Consider the following 21,273-nt stretch of genomic DNA (forward strand, 5'->3'; position numbering starts at 1 on the left):
TAGTTTTCTTCTTTTCATCCGTATTTATTTTCTTTTGTCAAATATCATTTACAAGTAGTCTTATTGCAATAACTCTTGCTTCAAAGAAAATAAAACTACCAAATCTAATATATTAAAAACTTTGATGCCACTAAACCATTTTTCTTTAAACAAAGAAAATAATCATAATTCTTATGCTTTGGAATATAAAGACAATATAATTAAATATAGCAATAAATAAAAAGAGAATGTTAAAGATTATCTCAACCGGACTTATTACACCACACACCGAGTCACCATCATCCGATGGTACGGGATCAACAATCAACTTTCAATCTCAAATAGGAAAACAAGTTTAGGGCAAACCCTCTAAAGGAACAATGAATTCTTTTATCACAAATCTCAAACCCTTAAGTGAATCCCCTTAGCAAATTAGTTTGAGAGATATGCTTCTTCTTTCTACCACAACCCTATAGTCTAAAACCTCAATGAAAGATGAGAGATCATGAGAGAGTTGAGAGAACCACTATGAAAGAGATATCAAAGATGAAAGGGAGGGGTGTGCCCCTTTGAGTGTCTTGATGGAGAGAGAGAAACTTTCTTAAGATAGAGAGATATTCTATGTAGGGCGTGCCCCCTCTATGCGATGTAAGAGAGGAAGAACTCCTAGCTAAATTTTTCATTTGAATGAGATTTTTTTTTAATGAACCACCTGAAAGAAAGACTAATGTAATAGTGTCGGGGGATATATATTTTTTACTTTTCTTTTGGCAAAGATCACTTTCAAATAGTCTTATTACAATAACTCTTGCTTCAAAAAAAATAAAACTACCAAATCTAATATCTTGAAAAGTTTGATGCCACTAAACCAATTTTATTTAAATAAAGAAAATAACCACAAATCTTATGCTTGAAAATATAAAGACAATATAATTAAATATAGTAATAAACAAAAAGAGAATACCAAATATTATCTCAACCGGGCTTATTACACCCCACACTGAGTCACTATCGAATATCGAGTCACCACCATCCAATGGCACGGGATCAACGATCAACTTTCAATCTCAACCAGGAAAGCACGTTTAAGTCAAACCTTCTAATGGAACAATGAATTCTTTTATCACATATCTCAAACCCTCAAGTGAATCCCCTTAGCAAACTAGTTTGAGAGATATGTTTCTCTTTTCTACCACAACCCTATAGTCTAAAACCCCAATGAAAGATGAGAGATCATGAGAGAGTTAAGAGAACTACTATGAAAGAGATATCAAAAATGAGAGGGAGGGGTATGCCCCTTTAAGTTTCTTGATAGAGAGAGATAAATTTTCTTAAAAGAGAGAGATATTCTATGTGAGGCGGGCCCCCTTTGTGGGATGTAAGACAGTGAGAACTCCTAGGTTGGGGCATGTTAACCCCACCCCACCCCCCCCCCCCCCCACCCCCCCGCCCCTCCTTAACTTGCCAACTAGAGAGAGAGATATTTAGAGATGAGATATATGCTTCACTTTTCTACCACAACCCTATAGTCTAAAACCTCAATGAAATGAGAGAGTTGAGAGAACTACTATGAAAGAGATATCAAAGATGAGAGGGAGGGGCGTGCCCCTTTGAGTCTTTAGATGGAGCGAGAGAAACTTTCTTAAGCGATAGAGATATTCTATGTGGGGTGTGTCCCCTTTTGTGGGATGTAAGAGAGGGAGAACTCCTAGGTTGGGGCATGTTCCCCCCTCCTTAACTTACCAATTAGAAAAAGAGATATTTAGAGAGAGAAGAGAGATTTAGATGTGTAGAGATTTGGGCAGGGATCAATCTCTCTTTTATAGTACTTGAACAAGATTTAGGGTTTTTTAGGGTTTTATTGGCATATGTCTTTTTGTTAAATTGAATATGAACCATTGATCTTTGATGACTTGTGGGGTGAGAGATTTGAGCTCTATATTCCATAGATGAGTGATTAATATTATGGAAGGTGCTAGAACATTTATCCCCCATTCTTAAACCGTTTTCCAATCAAAATAAACTAATTCCATTCATAATATTGTGCTTACCAAAATTATGCACAAGTCTTCTCGTGCTTTCTAAAAATCCATTCAAAGCTTCTTCAATGTAAAGGCTCTCCAAAACATCACAAACATTTTTCTTCAAGCCAAAGCTTGATCCAAGAAAATTGGAAAGCTCCTTAGAGTAGGGCGTGCCACCCTAGGTGGCACTCATGGGCCCCACCCACATTGCAATGGTGGGCGCATATGTGTATTGGGCTTCCCATGCAAAAATAAATAAATTAAAAAATATATGAGTTTTAGAAATTCATAAAATCCAATAGGAATAATTAAATCAATCTAAAATCAATATCTCAGTTTTTATAAATCTAAATTTGATAAATAAAATATCCAGAGATCTAGAAAATTCAAATAATAATTCTAAAAATCATATATCAGTAAAACAAACATAATTAAATTCATTAGATGGCAAAAGAATCCACATGGTCTAAGAATTAAATAAATAAATATTGGGGCACTCCACCTTGAACTGTGGATTACGGTCAAGACTTACTTAATCAAACCGACCTAGTGTTTTTCATGACCCACAATCCATGTAGGGGCTCACCAAAGTCTGGAAGAAGAGACAAGGGGTTGTAATCCCAATTTGTGGATTTCAGGTTTTTCTTTAGAGATGTATCAAAGTCACTTAGACCTGATGCGACCACAGCTCCTATAGCGCATATGGGTATCTCTCGCACAAACATAAGCTTCACCTTGAAATGTGATTCGCTTTCTCGAAATGACTATCATATATGCATGCCATGTGATTGCTCGCGGATGAGGCTTTGGCCTCCGTCTCTTAAGCCCATCATCACACAAGGGTCACATAGTCTCTCAACTCACTCATCCAATTATACTCCAACCTCATCAAGGGATGACTTATTATCGGATAATTTTTTATGCCCACGTAACATAATTTTTTCCAACCTACTGGCCTAGCTCGTCAAGCTCAGTCCGGTATCATCAAATATGACCACACTCCCACTGAGTTTATGTTCTATTATATCAAAATGTTTATTACAGGCACTCATAAGGCTTTTAATTGCCACACTCAACACCATCTATGTCATCACTTAACAAAATTGACAATTCAAATTGAATAGTCAAGTGAAGCCCCAAATCATGGTTAAAGTGGGATATGATTTCGAGCTTTTTTTTATTTAGTTTAAATCACTATTCCTTCAAGATTAGGTGAGTTAAGATAATCCCCAGTCAACTATTTTGACTCCAAATTTGGACGTCCAATCCTCTAATAAACTCGCACTAGGAAAAAATATTAAAAAGAATAACTTCAATAAATAAAATAAATTTCAATGGGTATTTTGGTTATTTTATTTTATTAAAAAATTATTTTCAATATTTTTTATTGGTGTACCCCAATGAGAAGATAACACATACCAAATTTCATATTCATAATATTTTTATAAAAAAACTAAAAATAAAATACTTTGGGACGTCAGATCTAAAATCAAATGGTAAGTGGCTCTCTTGAGCAAAATTGGACGCCTGGATGGTAGGGGAAGCATAGATCTTCTATACTGTAGGGGAAGTATAGAAACTTTTCCCACATATATATATATATATATATATATATAATCAATTTATTTTCCACGAATTATTTTTAAAATATTTTTATTAGGTGCACATTGATGAAAAGAAAGGACGCCTAAAATTTCAAATGATTTGGATTTGTAGAAAAAAATTTAAAATTCAAATATAAAATGAGTTCATGATTGTCAGACTACTCTTTTTCATACAAGGAAGTTACAATCATTATAGATAGTTAGATGCAAACTCAAATAGCAGGAGATGAGCCATTTGACTGGGGGTACAGTCCAAAGTAAATTTCTTAAACGATATCACACTCTTTAAGCTATTAGACTTTGCATCTGACAACTAATGATGATTGTGACCTCCTTATACCAAACTACCAAAAATGAATGATCTCATATATAATCCTTCAAATTAGTGGAGTCACACTAAACATCGTGATCATGTATATGAAATAAATTAAACATAATAATGTTTAGAGAAAATGTCAGGCGGTCAAAAAACAACATACCCATCAAATAAGTGTAGTTGAGATTAATGAGTGGCAAGAAAAGAATGGATAGAGTTTGAGATGAATACCTTTGGAAGAATTTAGGTGTAGTACCAATAGGCTGTAAGATGAGAAAAAGTAGACTTAGGTGGGCTTGTAGTATTTGACGTTGATCCAGTATTACACAGGTTATGAGGTATGAGTTAGTTCAAGTGGAAGGCTAAAAAAAAGCAAGGCGTATGTCCAAAAAGACATGGTTGGAACTAATGATAAAAGATAAAGGGATTTATTGCCTCACTGAAAGCATGATCCTTAATAGAGCAAAATAACGCACCAGGATTCATGTAGTAAGCGCCAATTAATTGTGAAAAGTCTCTGATAATGATGATAAATGTTCAAAAAGAAAATGTTGGAGTTAAGATTACTAAGAAAACAGAATTAAATGAGTTATAAGAAACATGGATATCTATCAAATTACCTTTAAAAGCTGAATTATTTAGAATCGTAAGATTTTGTCAAATGACTCTTATTGCTGCAATTTTATAAACTTTTTCCTGATCTAATCTCAAATGGCATTCATTTTTCGTATAAAATTTGAAATAGCTTATCAAACCACACACCACCATTGGTCAAAAAATGTTGGATATAATTGAAGTTGGACAGGTGAAATGTTAATTAATTAGTAGTTCACATGTTATTCAACTGATTTTCCCAAAACGATTGGTAAGGTTATTAAGCGCATATTTTGAGTTTCATTCTTTTTCTTCCTTCTGGACAAGGAATTTCTCTCTTCAAAAAATCAAGCTACTTAGTCGACCTTTGTCTTCCCTCGTAATGAATTTAGTGAAAATATTGGTGAGGTTTAAGGGCGTCCACATACAAAAGAGCAATAAGCTTTGAATTTCGATAGATGGTATCTGCCTCTCTATGCATAGAAAAGAGCCAATAAGCTTTGAATTTCAATAGATGGTGGTATCTCTCTCTCTATACATACAAAAGAGCAATGAGCTTTGAATTTGAATAGATGGTCTTTCTCCCTCTCCCTCTCTCTCTCCCCCGCTAAGATCTCGAGCATGGCGGTTGAATTTCATTCCTGGGATAATTTTTGTGAATTGTTTTTGTATCATGTTGCCTAATGAGCACACATTTGTGATCATTTTTTGTATCATACTAACTCTTGAATACACATGGGCGAACCTTTTTCCTATTATAGTGACTCTTGACTGCACAACAACTATGACAAGGAAAAAGTTCATGTAAAGTTGCCATTCATTTTATTTAGATAACATAGATTTAACATGTCACTTTTTTATATTTTTCTAAAAAACATATCAAATATTTACCGTCCAACTAAAATAGATGGTATATAAAATTTCAAGCTCACTTCTACATATGCGATTGTAACTTTATACAAACCACAGCCAGAAACAAAAAGAAGAACTAAGGTGAGCACAAACGAACAGAAAACAGAGTCGAGGAGAAAAACAAAGAAGATGGTGGGGGGAAAGGCGAAAAAGGAGAAAAAGAGCCGGGGCTTAATTGGTTTGCGCTTGATGATTTGCAACGCTACATCCTAAGCTCAACTCCCACCAAGGGTAGGGGCTCTCTCCCCACCGACTCGCCCAAAAAGAAAACGAAGGTGAAAAGGGATTGAAACTCTCAAAACCACGTTGGCACCCACTACTTGGAACACCTCTTCCTAGAGCCCAATCTCAAATCCCAAATGAGCACAAACAAGCAGAAAAGAGTGGAGATTGTAATGTGTACATATGGGACCACTTCAATCAATATCGGCGTAAAAGGCTTTAGCGTACATTAACCACCAAAGAACAACAATAGCATCTATGATCAAAATAAGGGAAACCTCAAAATTATTTCTTACCAGATGAAGTATAATTTCTATTAAAAAAAAGAAGCGGCTTTTGATCGGTACTGGTAGTATCGAACAAACATTAAGCTAAGACTATGCTCGGTATAGAGACTGAACACTATTTTTGCAAGTGAGAAGCTACAACCTTAGTTTGGTGCTTTGAGTACAGGAGTTAGAGGCGTTTTGGGAGAAAAATAAGTTCTTTTTAAAAAAGGCATCTATGTATATTTTAAAAAATGGTGAGGTTTGTATAAGATTGGGGCATTAAACAATTAAAGTAAGGCACACTCATAAATGATATCAAAAGATGTTTCATTGCTTGAAACCCCTGCAATGGTTTAAAAATTTAATCTTTCTAATTATAAAATTTAGAGCTTCAAAAATAGTTTAGATCGAACAAATCTACATATACTTGATAATCTTAAAAATGTATGGTCTAGATAATATATCACAAGATGCACTATTTTTAGAACTAAAAATCTTCTTTCTTTTTTCATATTTCATATATCTCGAAGAATTGAAATGTTTTTAATTGTTAAATCAACCTTTTTTCGTTTAATTAATAACCTTTACCAATGAGTTTTTGATGTGCGCATTATATAGACTTTTTTAAATAAGAGATATTTACTTTAATTTTCCTAAAAATATCCCTAAAAATAAGGGATATTTACTTTAATTTCCTTATTTATATCCTTGAATAAATAAAAAAATTCATGTCCCACAGAAATTAATGAGTAATTATTTTTTCACTTCATAAAATATTGGATTTATTCTCCATTATCTTTTTATTTGAAATGATCAGATGAAGTGCACTGCTCCGCAATTTTGCATGATTGAGGACTTCGCAAATCCATCTCTTATCCTCCAAGCTCAATTTCCTAGAAAAGTCAAGAGCCTAAAAAAGCTCTATTTTGATTGCCATCCGCCATCCCAAAATCTAATGTGAACGATCCATTTCAGTGCTGATTGCTATCTCAAAATCTAATCTGAATTACCCATTTCAGTGCTACCAGATTCATAAGACATGGAGGTTCCCAGGGCCTCCAAATACACTCTCTTGTGAAGGAAATCCATTTGTAGGTCCTTCGAAGAGCAAAAAGCAACAGGGTGCAGACTAAACCAAGCCTACTTATAGGATTTAAATTACAGATCAAAATACCGTGACTCCAGATACACCAGACAATTTTGCTTTGTGTAAGGATTTTAAAAGCTAAAATATATTGGATCCACATTTGAGATGATCCAAATATATTAAATTTAGCACTCGACAGCAATCACTCTTTCCCAACGGTTTGAGAGAACTTCAAATTGGCACACTCACATTCCTGCCCTTTTAACCAGGCTTCAAAGAAAAAAGATTTCTCGGACATCTAAACGAGGTCTATCAACGAGAGAAACCTCAACAATAACAAAAACTCATGATCATTAAACAGCAATTGCCCTGTAATTCTGAGTCTCATATAGAGAGCGGTCATGTTAATGGAAAAACTATTTGAAGGGTGTCCTCACTTGTGGCCAGCATGGTTGCATAGCATTTTAGAAGGTGCCGACTCGGGCTCGGACTTGCCCGAGTGACTTGGTCCTGATGGAGAATCGAGTCCCATTGTCCGTGTTTCAATAATTGGAGAGAATGAAAGAAAAAAATGAATATCCTAGCAAAATAATGATGGAAGAGTTCAAAAGAATTTGAATTCCAATCAATAGGTTTAAAGAACAGATACACCCCTCATAAATCTTGCAATAAAAGCTGCGGTGATAAGACAAGCAGATAAGCTCTCCTTGCCTATGTAACAAGTGCAAGCTCTTCCATGTTGGAAGTTACAAAAGAAAGAAATGCAGACCTGCTTCAGTTGGCTTCATGATCCACATGTTTTGGTGAGCTCTTGGCCAAAATGTGCCAGATTAGGGCTTCTTTTTCTCCGCATCATCCTCACTGTCCGAGGCCTGCAAAAATCTCACAAGTTGTAAAAAACCATCTCTCTCTCTCTCTCTCTCTCTCTCTCTCTCTCTCTCATATACACATTTGAACCCGACAAAACTCACTCAAATCCCCCTTTAACAGGGATGCTGAACCATCCATGTGTTGGAAAATAAGACAGTTTTAAGAGAGAAAAAATCACTCATTCTTTTGAATTAATCACAACAAATTTAAGAGACGAGGGTATGCAAGCCACCTTCTAATTATACGCTAGAGCACATTAGAAACTCTCTCTCTCTCTCTCTCACACACACACACACACACGAGTGCACACACCTTTATAATTGTAATGCATCAAAAGGGATGTGCCGAATGCTGCCTTGATGGATTGATAACAGCATTATAGAGTACACTATTTATCAATGACTCTTTTCATAAATAAGGAAAAGAACCAATATGATTTCCTGTTAACTCTTTCTATTTTATAAAAGACCCATATGTCTTTATTTTTTCCCTTCCATTTAACGAAAATGTCACATGTTTGTTTACTTTTAATTTTGTTTAAAGAGTGTCATTTGAAACACATAAACTATGTCTTTGAGTAAGAAGGCGTGTGCAGAACATGCTGCATATTAATTCTAAATGAATACGCTTACATCGTTGCTTACAATCTTGTCAAAGTCATCATCAAATCCTTCATCAGCATCATCTAAAAATACCAAAGCAAATCACCACAAATTAGTAAATTATTTACTACTACAATTTTAATAAAAAAATTATGAAAAATAAAAAAGATCCAGTCAAGCTTGCAAGAGAAAAATAAACCAAATAATCTCTCTCTCTCTCTCTTGCAAGAGAAAAATAAACCAAATAATCTCTCTCTCTCTCTCTCTTGCAAGAGAAAAATAAACCAAATAATATCTCTCTCTCTCTCTCTCTTGCAAGAGAAAAATAAACCAAATAATATCTCTCTCTCTCTCTCTCTTGCAAGAGAAAAATAAACCAAATAATATCTCTCTCTCTCTCTCTCTCTCTCTCTCTCTCTCTCTCTCTCTCTCTCCACAGTAACTCCATGAACGCTAAAAAAACCAGATCTTTAAAATTGCAGAAAAGGAGTCAAATCGGCTGAGTAGCAGCACACATCTTGTATTTAGCAGATGACCAAAAAGATTACATCTTTTCCAGCAAAATACTTTTCATAACTACCAAAAGAAAAGGCCTTATCAGAACCAGAGTAGGAAAAGAAGTACCTGGCCCCTCATCACTACTTCCAAGATCACCCAAAAGAAACACGTCCAAGTCCAGCTCAGTAGACGGGCCCTTTTTCAGACTGCTTGGATTGGTCGTTTGCACTTCAGTAGGTCTTCTCGACTCAGTTTCTTCTGGTTTCTTCTCTTGTTGTTTCAGCTTTGCCTCTTCCATGGCACGCATTTCATACCTAAGGAGAAAAATTAAATGGAAGTACATCAAATCTGTTAATGAAGGAACCATACTGCCTTGAGCAACATTAATGCAACTTTCCAATTATGGAAAAAATGTACAAAACCACAAGTGCCAAAGAACTGACAATTAATCACATATTTCGAAACCTATGATCTTCTTGATAAGAACAAGTTGGTGATCACCCTCAGTGGGGCCTGCTTACGGTTCGGCTAAGTGGCTATAACTGAACTGAACCCATTCTTTGGAGGCCATACTTGAAGTTCTAACAAGAGACCAACTGAAGATAACTCAATGTGCACGAAGACACGCGTTGATGTGTGGGTGTCCCTCTTCTTCTCTCTAAGCACTATATGTACGTCTTTGTTTATCATTTTGACGGCATCTTGAAATTTCTCAAACGAAACACTAAACTACCAAAGCAAAATATTTATAGACATATGGATTTTTATAATAACTATAAATTTAAATTATATCGTAACATGTAAATTCATTCAACAATTTATTAATTATGTAACACCAGTGGATTAATTCTGCCTTAATATGTAACAAGTATAATGATTTTCTTTTTCTTTTAATATGTGAGTAGAGTTGAAATTATGAATATAGTAATGAGTACAACTGATTTTAATTTCACATCTTTTGTTTTCTAGATTTTGTTTCCATGGAAGCAAAAGAAAAGGTTGAAGAAGTCATAGAGTTGCAAGACAAGAAGTTTTGCTTTTGACTGGGCCCCTGGTCGAGCTTCCACATTAAAAGCATACAATTGGATATGAAATCGAATTGCAAGGTTGGATGCCAGGAAGAAGCCAAGTCCTCTACTACAAGTGAGAGATGTAGCAGATATCTAGAAATAGTGAGGCTGCAGGAAGTCAGTTGCGGTAAGAGCTATAAAGGCAGGTGGTTGACAAAGCGGATTTGACGATACGAGGCTCTACTAACTGTCAGCAGAAGTTATGAAGTGTAATATTCTCACCTATCAATACTGATCAGGAGGCTTCTCATAGACACTGACCTGAGAGGACAAGACTAATCTCCATTGCATGTCATGTAAAAACAAACTTGCTTTGCCATCTATTCAATCATAAAGCATAGCGGTCATCATTCTATAATTTTATTTTTTGCCTTCTTTTCTTTTTCTTTGTAGCCCTTACACATTAACCTCCATACCAAGTTTAGTGGGTTAAATATAACATTTATTAATATCAAGTGCAATTACGTGTGGACATAATTATGAAATGTCAAAGACCATATATCACCAGGTTAGCCTAGACTGCATTCATCAATATGAAACTTGCATCACTTTGCACCAACCCATTACAGAGAACTCTATTGCTTGAATATACCAAAGTCCAAACACAACTTCTAGGCAACAAAAACCAACATGACTATTTTTAGGCTCAGCGACTTACGGGTGCACATGACTTTTGACAAGCAAAAAGTATATCCTCCAAAACTTCCTTTCTTTCATATGTCGGGGACATAATGAGTATCTAAATTGTGAAATTTCCTGCAAGCACATGTCAAAAGAAAATGTATTGTCAAAAGTAACTAGTGTGAATTGAGTAATGAACATCAAATTAAAACAACAACTTAAAAAAAAAAAAAAAAAATCTCAATTTAACTTTGAGACAAGAAAGGACTCTTAGAATGCAATTAACACATTGAAATCAGTTCCCAATGTAGAAATTCATTAAAGGCTCCTGAGCAGAAAATTATTCAGCGATACCCCTGAATTCCGATGAACATAAACAATTATGGTTGATTATGAGAAAAGGTAAGTAAGAAATTAATTTCTTGACAAAGACAAAGTCAAGAAAGGAAGAAGAAGAAGAAGAAGAAAAAAAGTACAACTATATCTATTACTCTTAACTCTGTTATTCCCAAACCCAAATGAGAAAGGAGGAGGGTTGTACTAGGTTGGTAGCTAGCGTAAAACTTTTGCGACATCATCATCACCATCATCATAGCCTTTTGTCGGCTATATGAATCCTGGTTTGTCATTCTGCTCTATTAAAGGTTATACCCTCAGTGAATCCATAAGTCCTCATATCATTTGTACCATCATCATCATCGTCAAAGCCTTTCTCAACTAATCGCAGTCAGCTACACGAATCCTGATCCGCCATTCTGCTCTATTAAGGGACAAACCTTCAGTGACGCCATAGGTCCCCATATCTTTTCTCACTACTTCCAACATGTCCTTTTGAGCCTACCCCTTGCCATTTTGAGCCTTTCACTAAAATCAATTCGCAACTCCTAACAGGTGCTATACTGGGCTTGTGCCATACATGGCTAGTCCATCTAAGTCTTCTCTCTCATCTTATCGACTATTGGTGCCACTCCTAAATTTTTTCAAATGTATTTATTTTGAATTTTATCCCTTCTTGTCTCACCACTCATCCAACATTCCGCCCCATAGAGCAAAGTTAGTCTCATAGTTGTCCTATAGAACTTGCCCTTCAGCTTCATTGGTAATACAATGATCACATAAAATTCCAGTTGCACATGTCTACTTAGCTCACCCAGCTCTAATTCTATGTGTGACATCTTCCTCAATCTTTCCATTTTCTTAAATTATCGACCCAAGATATTGAAAGTATGCTCTTTGTAGTAATTCCTAGCCATCAATCTGAACTACTTCTTCGTCTCTACTCCTATTATTACTAAATTTGCGTTCAAGATAGTCATAAATCCTGATAACCAACCCCAAATAGTTGGAATAAGGTTTGGATGATGATGAACGATATCTATTACTCTCAGAGACACACCGTAAAGCCCTACACTATAAAAAATAATTTCAATATTTTGGTTGGGTCCCTACATGATGAAAGGAAGAAAGGAAGGGAAGCAGAAAACATGGCCGCATAGTTTCTATTGACAAGAAACTAGAAGTTTCACCAAAACAACAATAGTTCTCAAAGACAATAGCATTTTCACTGTTTTTTTGGGAATTTTTTATCAAAACAAACTGAAATTTTCAACAATTTAACAGTTTACCTTTTTTCAACTATTCCAACTCGTGAACATATGTATTTTGATGATATTATGTATTAAATCCAAATATATGGGTAAAATGTTAAATAGTTGACTTCTTATGTGTATTTTGATTAATTTTCCCTTTTTTCATTTGCAATGTTAGCATTTCACATCTAAGCAACTGCAAAATTTACAATAGGATTTTAAAAAAACCTTTACCATTCAGTTATGATGGAAACTCGTAGGTGCTTAACTTGTGTGCTGGTTTATATCGATAAAAACTCCTTGCATACTTGTAAATACAAAACAACAGACCCATCGAAAGTATAACAATAAGACATGATATTATACATTATGATATGGTATATATGTGTTAATGTGATGGATGCAAATATTTATGTATTAACAAGCTCGAATATATATGGGATTGTATGCTATAAATCTATTTACCTTTGGTATAAGGAGGTCACGATCACCCCTCGCCATCAGATGTGAAATCTGACAGCTTAAGACATGTCACAAAGTCAAAATAATTTCTTTTTGGACCCATGGTACACCTGCAGCCACCTAATTTCATATCCAATGGCCAACGGTGATTGTGACCTCATTATATCAAAAGGTAAATGGTCTTACGGTACACTTCTCCAATATATATTTATTCAATGTGTCGGATAGGACACTCATATCCAAATCCATGTCCACGTCCACGTCCACATCCAGGACTCTATCAGTATCCATGTTTGGGCATCTTGCCTCTCATAGTGTCCCATTTTCTTGTAATTCTTTTGAGTTTTCTAGAAATCCATAGGAGCACAAATGCATATAACAAGTTATTTATATTACTCACTAAAAAAATTGGAACCCATATCTTGCTACAATAAATTAGTTCTAAGGTCTTTCTTCATTAGTTTGGATCTTTATCTAACTTAGTCAGAATGTTCTTCTTGTGTGATGGGATACTTTTGACTGAAATATCCTTGAAATGGTTCTAACTCCAAAATTAGAACGCCTGAAACAGAAGATACATCACCAAAAATGAGTTTGTGCAAAGTATGACAGCCATTTAGTAACAATTGAGAACATATGCAAGTGTATCTACAAAGTGGGACATGTCAAGAGAAAGATGACTTCGTGGAGCACCATGACACCAAAAATCAAACCAGGACAAACTCCCAGTGCCTACCTCGAAATTTTTCCTTACTTAAGATGTTACCTGAGGTAGAGAGACAAGAAGCTAAAGACCGTGATTGTGCCACAAAAGTGCAGTCATTCATCAGTCACTACACATATCTGCGCCCCATTCGTGCAAAATGAAACAGGATGAGACCATACATCTATACACCATGATAGGCCACTATTACTTGCAGCTCATTTGTGGTCATTCCTTAAAAAACAATTTGTCAGAAATCTTATTCTTAATCATGCATGGATTATTCTTTTGATTCCAAGAATGATGGGACATGATTTTTTTCCCAATTCCTGGATATATTACAAGGCTAAAATGCAATAGAATAGACAAACCTTAATTACCAACAAAGAGAAACTGGGTTTCACATCAGAAAGCAAGAATCCTCAACTCTTTATTGAACCTATAATCTAGGGATCTCATTCTTATGTAATTCAGGCACGTTCCTTGAAAGATAATAACAACTTTTACAAGTTGTTCAGGGCAGTATACTTTTATGCTGGGCAAATGCAAACACAAAAAGGAAAACTAGGGGAAACAGGTTTCAAACGAGAAGCGATGGTCTAAAACTCACCAATCCTGAAATAGAAGAATGACTACCTTAACAGATGAGAGAACAAGTGTAGCATGCTTAGCCTGCCATTCTGTAAGATCCTGTCGTACATTCGAGACAGTTGGGACATCGGATGTCAGTTGTTCATCTGCACCACAAACAGAACAGTAGTGTTCAAGCCACATGTAAAGTATGACCAATAAATATGTCATGCATGTATAATAGAAAACAAAGAAAAGGTGTAGTAAAACAGTAATGTTCAAGCCACAAGTAAAGTATGACCAATAAATATGACATGCATGTATAATAGAAAACAAAGAAAAGGTGTGGTAAAACCTTTCAAAACAAATGCCTTGGGAGGACCTAATAAGCATTAGTCTTGACTCTTGAGAGGCCATCAATTTTGAGAAATTGTTACAAAACTTGATGCCTATCAGAATTTAAGTTACACACAACCTACCATAAGAACATGTATGCAAAAAAAGAAAAAAGAAAAGAATGAAGATAAGCATTTTGGTTATATTGCATTTGAGTTCCAATTCACATCAGGAAAGGATTCCAGTTGTCCAAATAGCACAATTTCTTTGTTTCTCTTTTTTTTTTATTTTTTAATATAAATTTCCTAAAAAATCCCTTTCAAAACATATTCTATACAGCTTTTTTGTTTTAATTTTAGTATCACATATGATATTTAAGAGCTTATTAATCTAGTCTGTTTGAGAGGTTTTACTTTAATCACATGAAGCATCACTCCCTAAAACCACATTACTTCACATCTTCAATAACCTACAGCTGGTAAACTCCACAGATGTAAATATCAAGGCAAAACCACTCGTGACTTCCTAATATTCAAAGGACATTAGAGAGATACCATGTAATCTAGGTCAACTAAGTGAAATGCCAGAAAAAACGAAGTATCAGGCACAAGCACTTGAACCAGCCACCACCCTAAACATATGTCTTTAAATATCCTGAGATAACATGTATCCAAAGGACCATGTGTAAAGCTTGAACTTCTCATAACCAGTAATGCATATCTAACAAGTAAATCATGTGTAATCCAATACGACCACTACATCAATACGTGATGAGAAGAAATGTAAATTCAAACTTTACTAAGTGTTCATTTTCTGCCATCACAACTTAAAATGCGGTTGCCTAGTGCCTTGCTTTGATGTCATTGACTGGCACCTCGCAAGGGTAAGAAAACATAAGCATAAAAACAAATAAAGAAATGAACAGAAAAAAGAAACACAAACTTTGCACTACATGTGCATTGCCATTATCATCACCTAGGGCACACATTAGAGAAAAGGAGAATAAGAAAGTGAAAGAACATTGTCCAGGAAAATAAGTTTATGTCATTGTTGTTTGGTCAATGATAGCCATCAGAATCAATAGCATTCCAACCCAGAAAAAAATTTAAAGATTAAAAAAGAGTGATATCAATGTTGAATGTTAAAGTCTAATTTACTTCTCATAGAGCAAGAAAAAATTCACAAAAAATAAAGACACAAAAAGAAACTCAAATGTAAAAGGAATTTAAATGAGATAAACTCACCGTCATTGCTATCCAAGGGGAAATCCCTAAAGGTGTCAAGTGTCAATCCCTTGACAAACTCTCTAAGATCATCAGTTACACCATATTTCTCAAGATCTTCACCGGATGGCTGCAATTCACCGCGAGATAAAACAGGGATGGGAGAGGGGATACCGTCTGCAAGAGATTTGATTTTGTCAGCCCCTTTCACTGCCTCGATTTTGATTTGATCTGCTTTTTTTGTGACCTCAACTGCAAATTCCTTTGACTTCTTTGCAGTTTCTAACACGATCTCTTGTGAAATCTTTGCTGCTTCTTTTGCTATGTCCTGTGATTTCTTTGCTGCTTCGTTTGCTATGTCCTGTGATTTCTTTGCTGCTTCTTCAGCCAAATTCATCGCCTTTTGAAACCAGAGATCCATAGATAAGCCCTAGATTCACTGCTTCATTGGCAATAGAAAAACATTAAAAACAAGGAAATGGAAGAAGAAATTTCGCCGATCTGGAAATGAATCAGGAGGATATATGGCAGTAAAGGATCCCGATCAAAATTAAAGTCGAGATTTTTAAAAGACTCAAAATTATGCAGAATTTCTTAGTTTCTATGCACTGAAGAGAAAACCAGAACTCTTCTACTGGTTATCGAAATTCAAATGCTCGATATCCACAATGGGATTTGCGGTTAAATAAATTCAACGTAAATGCATGAATAGACAGCAAACACCAAAAAAAAAAAAAAACCCAAACTTCAATCAAAATTCGGAAAATATAAGAACTTCACTCCCAGATAGGAAAATGGACCCAAAATTTTATTACGAGGAAATCAAAGCCAAACTTCAGTATGAATACACAAAAATCAACAGTCGAAGAGTCTATGAAGTTGAGATAAAACCCTGCGATCGGAGCCGACGCAATAAACCCTAGATCAGGTTTAAAAGGGTGGAGATCATAAAGACAATCTGAAACAGAGAAAGCTTAGGTTAATTGAAATTAAAAATAACAAATGCTTACATTGCAAATTGGTACAACTTATCTATCACGATCAAAAGAACTGATTAATAGATGAGAAACCTAAACAAATTAAATTTGAGTCAAATGCAATGAAGAAATAGAGTCAAGCAAGGGATGAGAGCACACCGTAACTGTAAACTAATAATTGCCAAACAAAAAAAAAGAAGAGAGAAATCCTTAAAAAGTGATAATCCAAAAGATCTTTTGATCCCGCGAGAGTGTACTATCCATCTACTACCTCGGCAAAACTTACATTTGGATTTTGGAATATCTTTTGGATCCTAAATTTTGGAGTTGTGATTCCTAGAACAGGGCAAATTGACTCAAAAGAAAAGTAAATAATTAATTCTCACTAGCTATGCACCTAAAACAATCGTTACATTAGAACCATTTGATTTCTTGAGAGAATGGCACAGGTGTTCAATAACTTAAAATTCAAATTTTTTTCATTGAAAATAATTATATAGTTATAATTAGAAGGATCCTGTAATTAAAAAAGAAAAATAAAAAAAAAAAACACCCAAGCAAGTGTTTTGCCTAGGAGAGTAAATGTGCAGTATACTTCAGAGGGAGCATCGTATGTGAGCTTCATTTTACCAGTATTAATATACCAGTTGTCTTTTCCTATTTTTCTTCACAAATATTTTTTTAGTTTTTATATGAAATTTACTTGATCTTTCTTTCCATTTTCACGCTCAAAGGCATAATGTCCGTACTTCATGCCACTATCATATTTAATGGAAAATTTTCGATATCTTTGTTTATCATGGGGACAAGTGAACCCAGACCGGACCAAAAAATATAGTGTAGGATATGGACCCCGGATCCAACGAAGACCCCACCCAAAAATTAAAGAGTGCGGTTTGTATAGAGCTGAGGCTCTAAACAATCAAACGTAACGCTCACTTTCAAATAGTGTCAAACAATGTAGGTTCAATATTAGAAATTTTTGTGATAGCTTTAAAATATATTTTCATCTCTAATTATAAAATTTAAAGCTTTAAAAATAGTGTAAATCAAACAAATATAAAACTTTGAAAATCTTGAAAATTGACCATCCAAAAAAATTTATTATTTTCAAAACTTGAAATCTATTTTTTTCTCATGCTCATGCATCTTAATGTCGAGATGATCAATTTAATCATATTTGGGCATCAAAATAACCTCTTCTAGTAAATTTTTTGATGTAGGCTCTAATTTGATTGTTTAGAGCCCCAGCTCTTTATAAACTTATCCTAAAATTAAAATATCAATATATTTAACTGTATTTAACATTAAGACCTAAAAAATAGTACGAGACCCAGACCTAAATAGTGTTCAGGTCTAAGATTTGGACTTAAATCCAATCCGTCAGGTCCAATTTTCTAGACATGGATCGGGTCTACCCCTCAGGTCCTGGGTCGGATCCGGGTCCATTGCCACCCCTACTCGTGGGAGTATACTCTCTATTTACCCACCAAGTATAAATACCTTTAACATATGAAATTTTGGGATCTAATCCCTGTATCCTATAAGATGTAAGAGGGGTGAGCACCATAAACTTAACCTTAACTCGTTCTATGCCGGGTAAAAGAGGTAAGTTGTATTAGGTGAGCAGCTAATATAAAACTTTATCAAACAAACATTCGATGAATCCTGAACCTCCACTATTTGCTTATGTTAGGGCATTCCCCGAAAGCGACGTGCTCCTTAATAGAGTAGAATGACTAACGAATATCGTATAGCATATTCTAAATAATTGGAAAAAGGATCTGATGATGATAACAATAATAATTCTCTATAACCTAAAACTAAACTCAATAAAAAAAGATTTATGAAATAAACTCTCCATGTACTAGAAACAAAATAATACCTCAAGATTGAATAGAGACCATCCAAATTTTAAAGAGCTGGATCTAAGTGTCAAAAAACTCAAAATTCAATTATTAGTTTTAAATAATCATCTAGTAGTTCTTATGTGGTTCCCAAAATTTTAGAGTAGAACAATATTTTTAAATAAGTATTTTGCGTGAGGAAGTACACACGCATTATGCTCATGCAGGGGCATAGCGTATGTGCAAAAGGTTCTTCCTTCTCTTCATCTGCAACACCTCGTCTTTTTTCCCTCTGCCACTTGCACTACTTACATGTTTATCATCTTTTCGTGTCAATTTACTATGATCCAGATAATCATTTGAATTATAATTCAATTGTTTTCATGGGTTTGGGCTAACTCAATAGTTAGCGAAGATAAAATTCCTTAATTACTTTACGGTATGTTTGGATTTTGGAGCAACGTATATTTAGTTTTTTTAATTATTTATTCATTATCAATTTTTTCTCAATTTTTTTAATTTAGTTCAATAAAACTATAATTCAAAAAAAATAATTTGATGCATATAGATTCGGGATTATCTATAGTAAGAGCATTTACCGGTTGTACAGGGAGGTACCAATTACTTACCACCATCCGATATGAAATCTTATAGCTTAGGTGTGTCATAAAATTCAAAAAAATTTCTTTTGAACTTTGAGCTTGGTCAATGAAATAAATGCAGCCACTCAATTTTAGTGAAATTAATTGTGACCACCTTATATCAAAAATAAAGCGTCTATTTATATATTTTTTCTATACATTTTTATTTATGTGAGTAGATTAAAATTCAACCCTCAAAGCTTGAAGATTTCAATCTCTCTAAATGATGTTTGTAATATATCTCATGCTTTCTATGTGAGACAGCTTAGAATTTTTTTTGAAAAAGCTGAAAATCATTGACCCCTTGATAAATGATGAACTAGCTTTCATGATGTTTTCGTTAAACCCCTCGGGTCTTTCCATTGTCATGGCGTCAATCCACCTTCATCTTGCTCGACAAGACCTTTCTCTACAAAGCCGTAAATCTTGTGAACCCGAGAGGATTTCCATTTGAATGCTCCAATTACCATTGTTATTTTTATTTGGATGAAGAATTTGAAAAGATCATGGAAGCCATTACACTAAATTATGAAAGGCCGACGAATGTGATATTGTCGGGAGATATATTTTTTTATTTTTTTTCTTCACTCCTTTTATTTTGTTTTTATTTTCTTTTAACAAATATCACTTACAAGTAGTCTTATTACAATAACTCACACTTCAAATAAAATAAAACTGTCAAATCCAAGATCTTAAAAACCTTGATACCATTAAACCAATTTTCTTTAAACAAAGAAATATCCACAATTTTTATGCTTGAGAATATAAAGACAATATAACTAAATATAATAATAAACAAAAAAAGAGTGACAAATATTATCTTAACCGGGATTATTACACCCCACACCGAGTCACCACCATCAGATGGCACGGGATCAACTTTCAATCTCAACCGAGAAAACAAGTTTAGGCCAAACCCTATAATGGAATTATGAATTCAGTTATCATAAATCTCAAACCCTTAAATGAATCTCCTTAGCAGCTTAGTTTGAGAGATATACTTCTCTTTCCTACCACAACCCTATAGTCTAAAACCCCAATGAGAGATGAGATGGTTGAGAGAACTACCATGAGAGAGATATCAAAGATGAAAGAATAGGGTGTGCCCCTTTGGGTCTCTTAAGGGAGAGAGAAAACCTTTCTTGAGAGAGAGGGGGATATTCTAAGTAGGGTGTGCCCCCTTTGTGAAATATGAGAGATAGATATGGGAATTAGGTGTATGAGATAAGGTGTAGAGAATTTGGGTAGGTATCAATCTCATTTTTATAGTGCTTGAACAAGATTAGGGTTTACCAATAAGATTAGGGTTTCTTAGGGTTTACCTTGGCTTTCCTCTTCTTGTGAGATTGAATATAGACCATTGATCTTGGGTGACTTATGAGGTGAGATTGAATATAGCCTTCCATTATATAGATGAGTTATCAACATTATAGAAGGTTCTAGAACATTTATCTCTCATTCCTAAACCATTTTTCCATCAATAAAAATTAAATTAAATAATTATATTAATAATATAGTGCTTACTAAAATTATGTACAAACCTTCTCATGATTTCCAAAAATCCTTTGAAAGCTTCCACAATGCAAAATCTTTCCAAAACACTTCAAAGCTTTCTCTTCAAGCCAAAGCTTGTACTAACACAAGGAAAATTTCATTAGGGTGGGGTGTACCACCCTAGGTGGTACTTTATGGGCCCCACCCACATGCAATGATGGGCCCATTAACATATTGGGCATCTCATACAATATTAAAATTATTAAGATTAATTATATGATTTTTAGAAATCCATAGAATCAAATTTGAATATTTAAATCAATCTAAAATCAATATGTCTTTATAAATCTTTGATAATTAAATATCAAAAGATCTAGAAAAATACAAATAATAATTTAAAAAATCATATATCATTAAAAAAACATAATTCAATTCATTAGATGGGAAAAAGGTCCACATGGTCTAGGAATTAAATAACTAAACGCTGGGACACTCTACCTTCAATTGTAGACTACGGTCCACAATTGCTTTATCAAACTGATCTAGTATTTTTCATGACCCACAGTCTATGCAAAGGCTCATTAGTAGAATACCAAAGTCTGGTCAATGAACCAATAGGTCATAATCCCAATTTGTGGATTCCAGGTTCTTCCCTAGAAACGAACTAAAATAACATAGACCTGATGCGACCACAGCTCCTATGGCATATAGATTTATCTCTCGTACATGCATAAGCTTCACCCTAAAAAGTGGTTCGCTTTCT

At 34.5% G+C, this 21,273-nt stretch overlaps 1 protein-coding gene across 5 annotated transcripts; it reads right to left on the reverse strand.

The window, feature by feature from the left end:
* Positions 1-7,599: 7,599 nt before the first annotated feature.
* On the reverse strand, positions 7,600-15,991 carry LOC18433931 (uncharacterized). 5 transcript variants are annotated; one of them, XR_016042148.1, is made up of 6 exons: positions 15,573-15,991; positions 14,033-14,159; positions 10,706-10,803; positions 9,104-9,291; positions 8,522-8,562; positions 7,600-7,879 (listed from the first exon to the last, which is right to left on the reverse strand). XR_016042148.1 is itself a non-coding variant. In XM_020667026.2 (6 exons), the coding sequence occupies exons 1-6, from the start codon at positions 15,970-15,972 to the stop codon at positions 7,838-7,840; spliced, it is 870 nt and encodes a 289-aa protein (XP_020522685.1). In that variant the 5' UTR covers positions 15,973-15,991; the 3' UTR covers positions 7,600-7,837. The 5 variants fall into 5 exon arrangements, 3 of the variants coding, with proteins under 3 accessions (XP_020522685.1, XP_011623238.1, XP_088705131.1); XR_016042147.1 differs by having other exon boundaries at positions 8,510-8,562; XM_020667026.2 differs by having other exon boundaries at positions 14,059-14,159.
* Positions 15,992-21,273: the final 5,282 nt, after the last annotated feature.

The sequence above is a fragment of the Amborella trichopoda genome, chromosome 10, assembly GCF_054954075.1.
Source record: "Amborella trichopoda isolate Santa Cruz 75 chromosome 10, AtrichopodaSantaCruz75HAP2 v2.0, whole genome shotgun sequence".
In the NCBI taxonomy this organism is placed as follows: Eukaryota; Viridiplantae; Streptophyta; class Magnoliopsida; order Amborellales; family Amborellaceae; genus Amborella; species Amborella trichopoda.

What these genes read in the sequence shown, in the direction of transcription:
- LOC18433931 (XM_011624936.3), bottom strand. Translation starts at nt 15,972, where the DNA reads ATGGATCTCTGGTTTCAAAAGGCGATGAATTTGGCTGAAGAAGCAGCA. An exon ending in TTGTTCTCTCATCTGTTAAG is followed by an intron (nt 10,804 to 14,058) that starts GTAGTCATTCTT and finishes ATGTGCTTGCAG; the next exon opens with GAAATTTCACAATTTAGATA. An exon ending in GTCAAAAGTCATGTGCACCC is followed by an intron (nt 9,292 to 10,705) that starts GTAAGTCGCTGA and finishes TTTTCTCCTTAG; the next exon opens with GTATGAAATGCGTGCCATGG.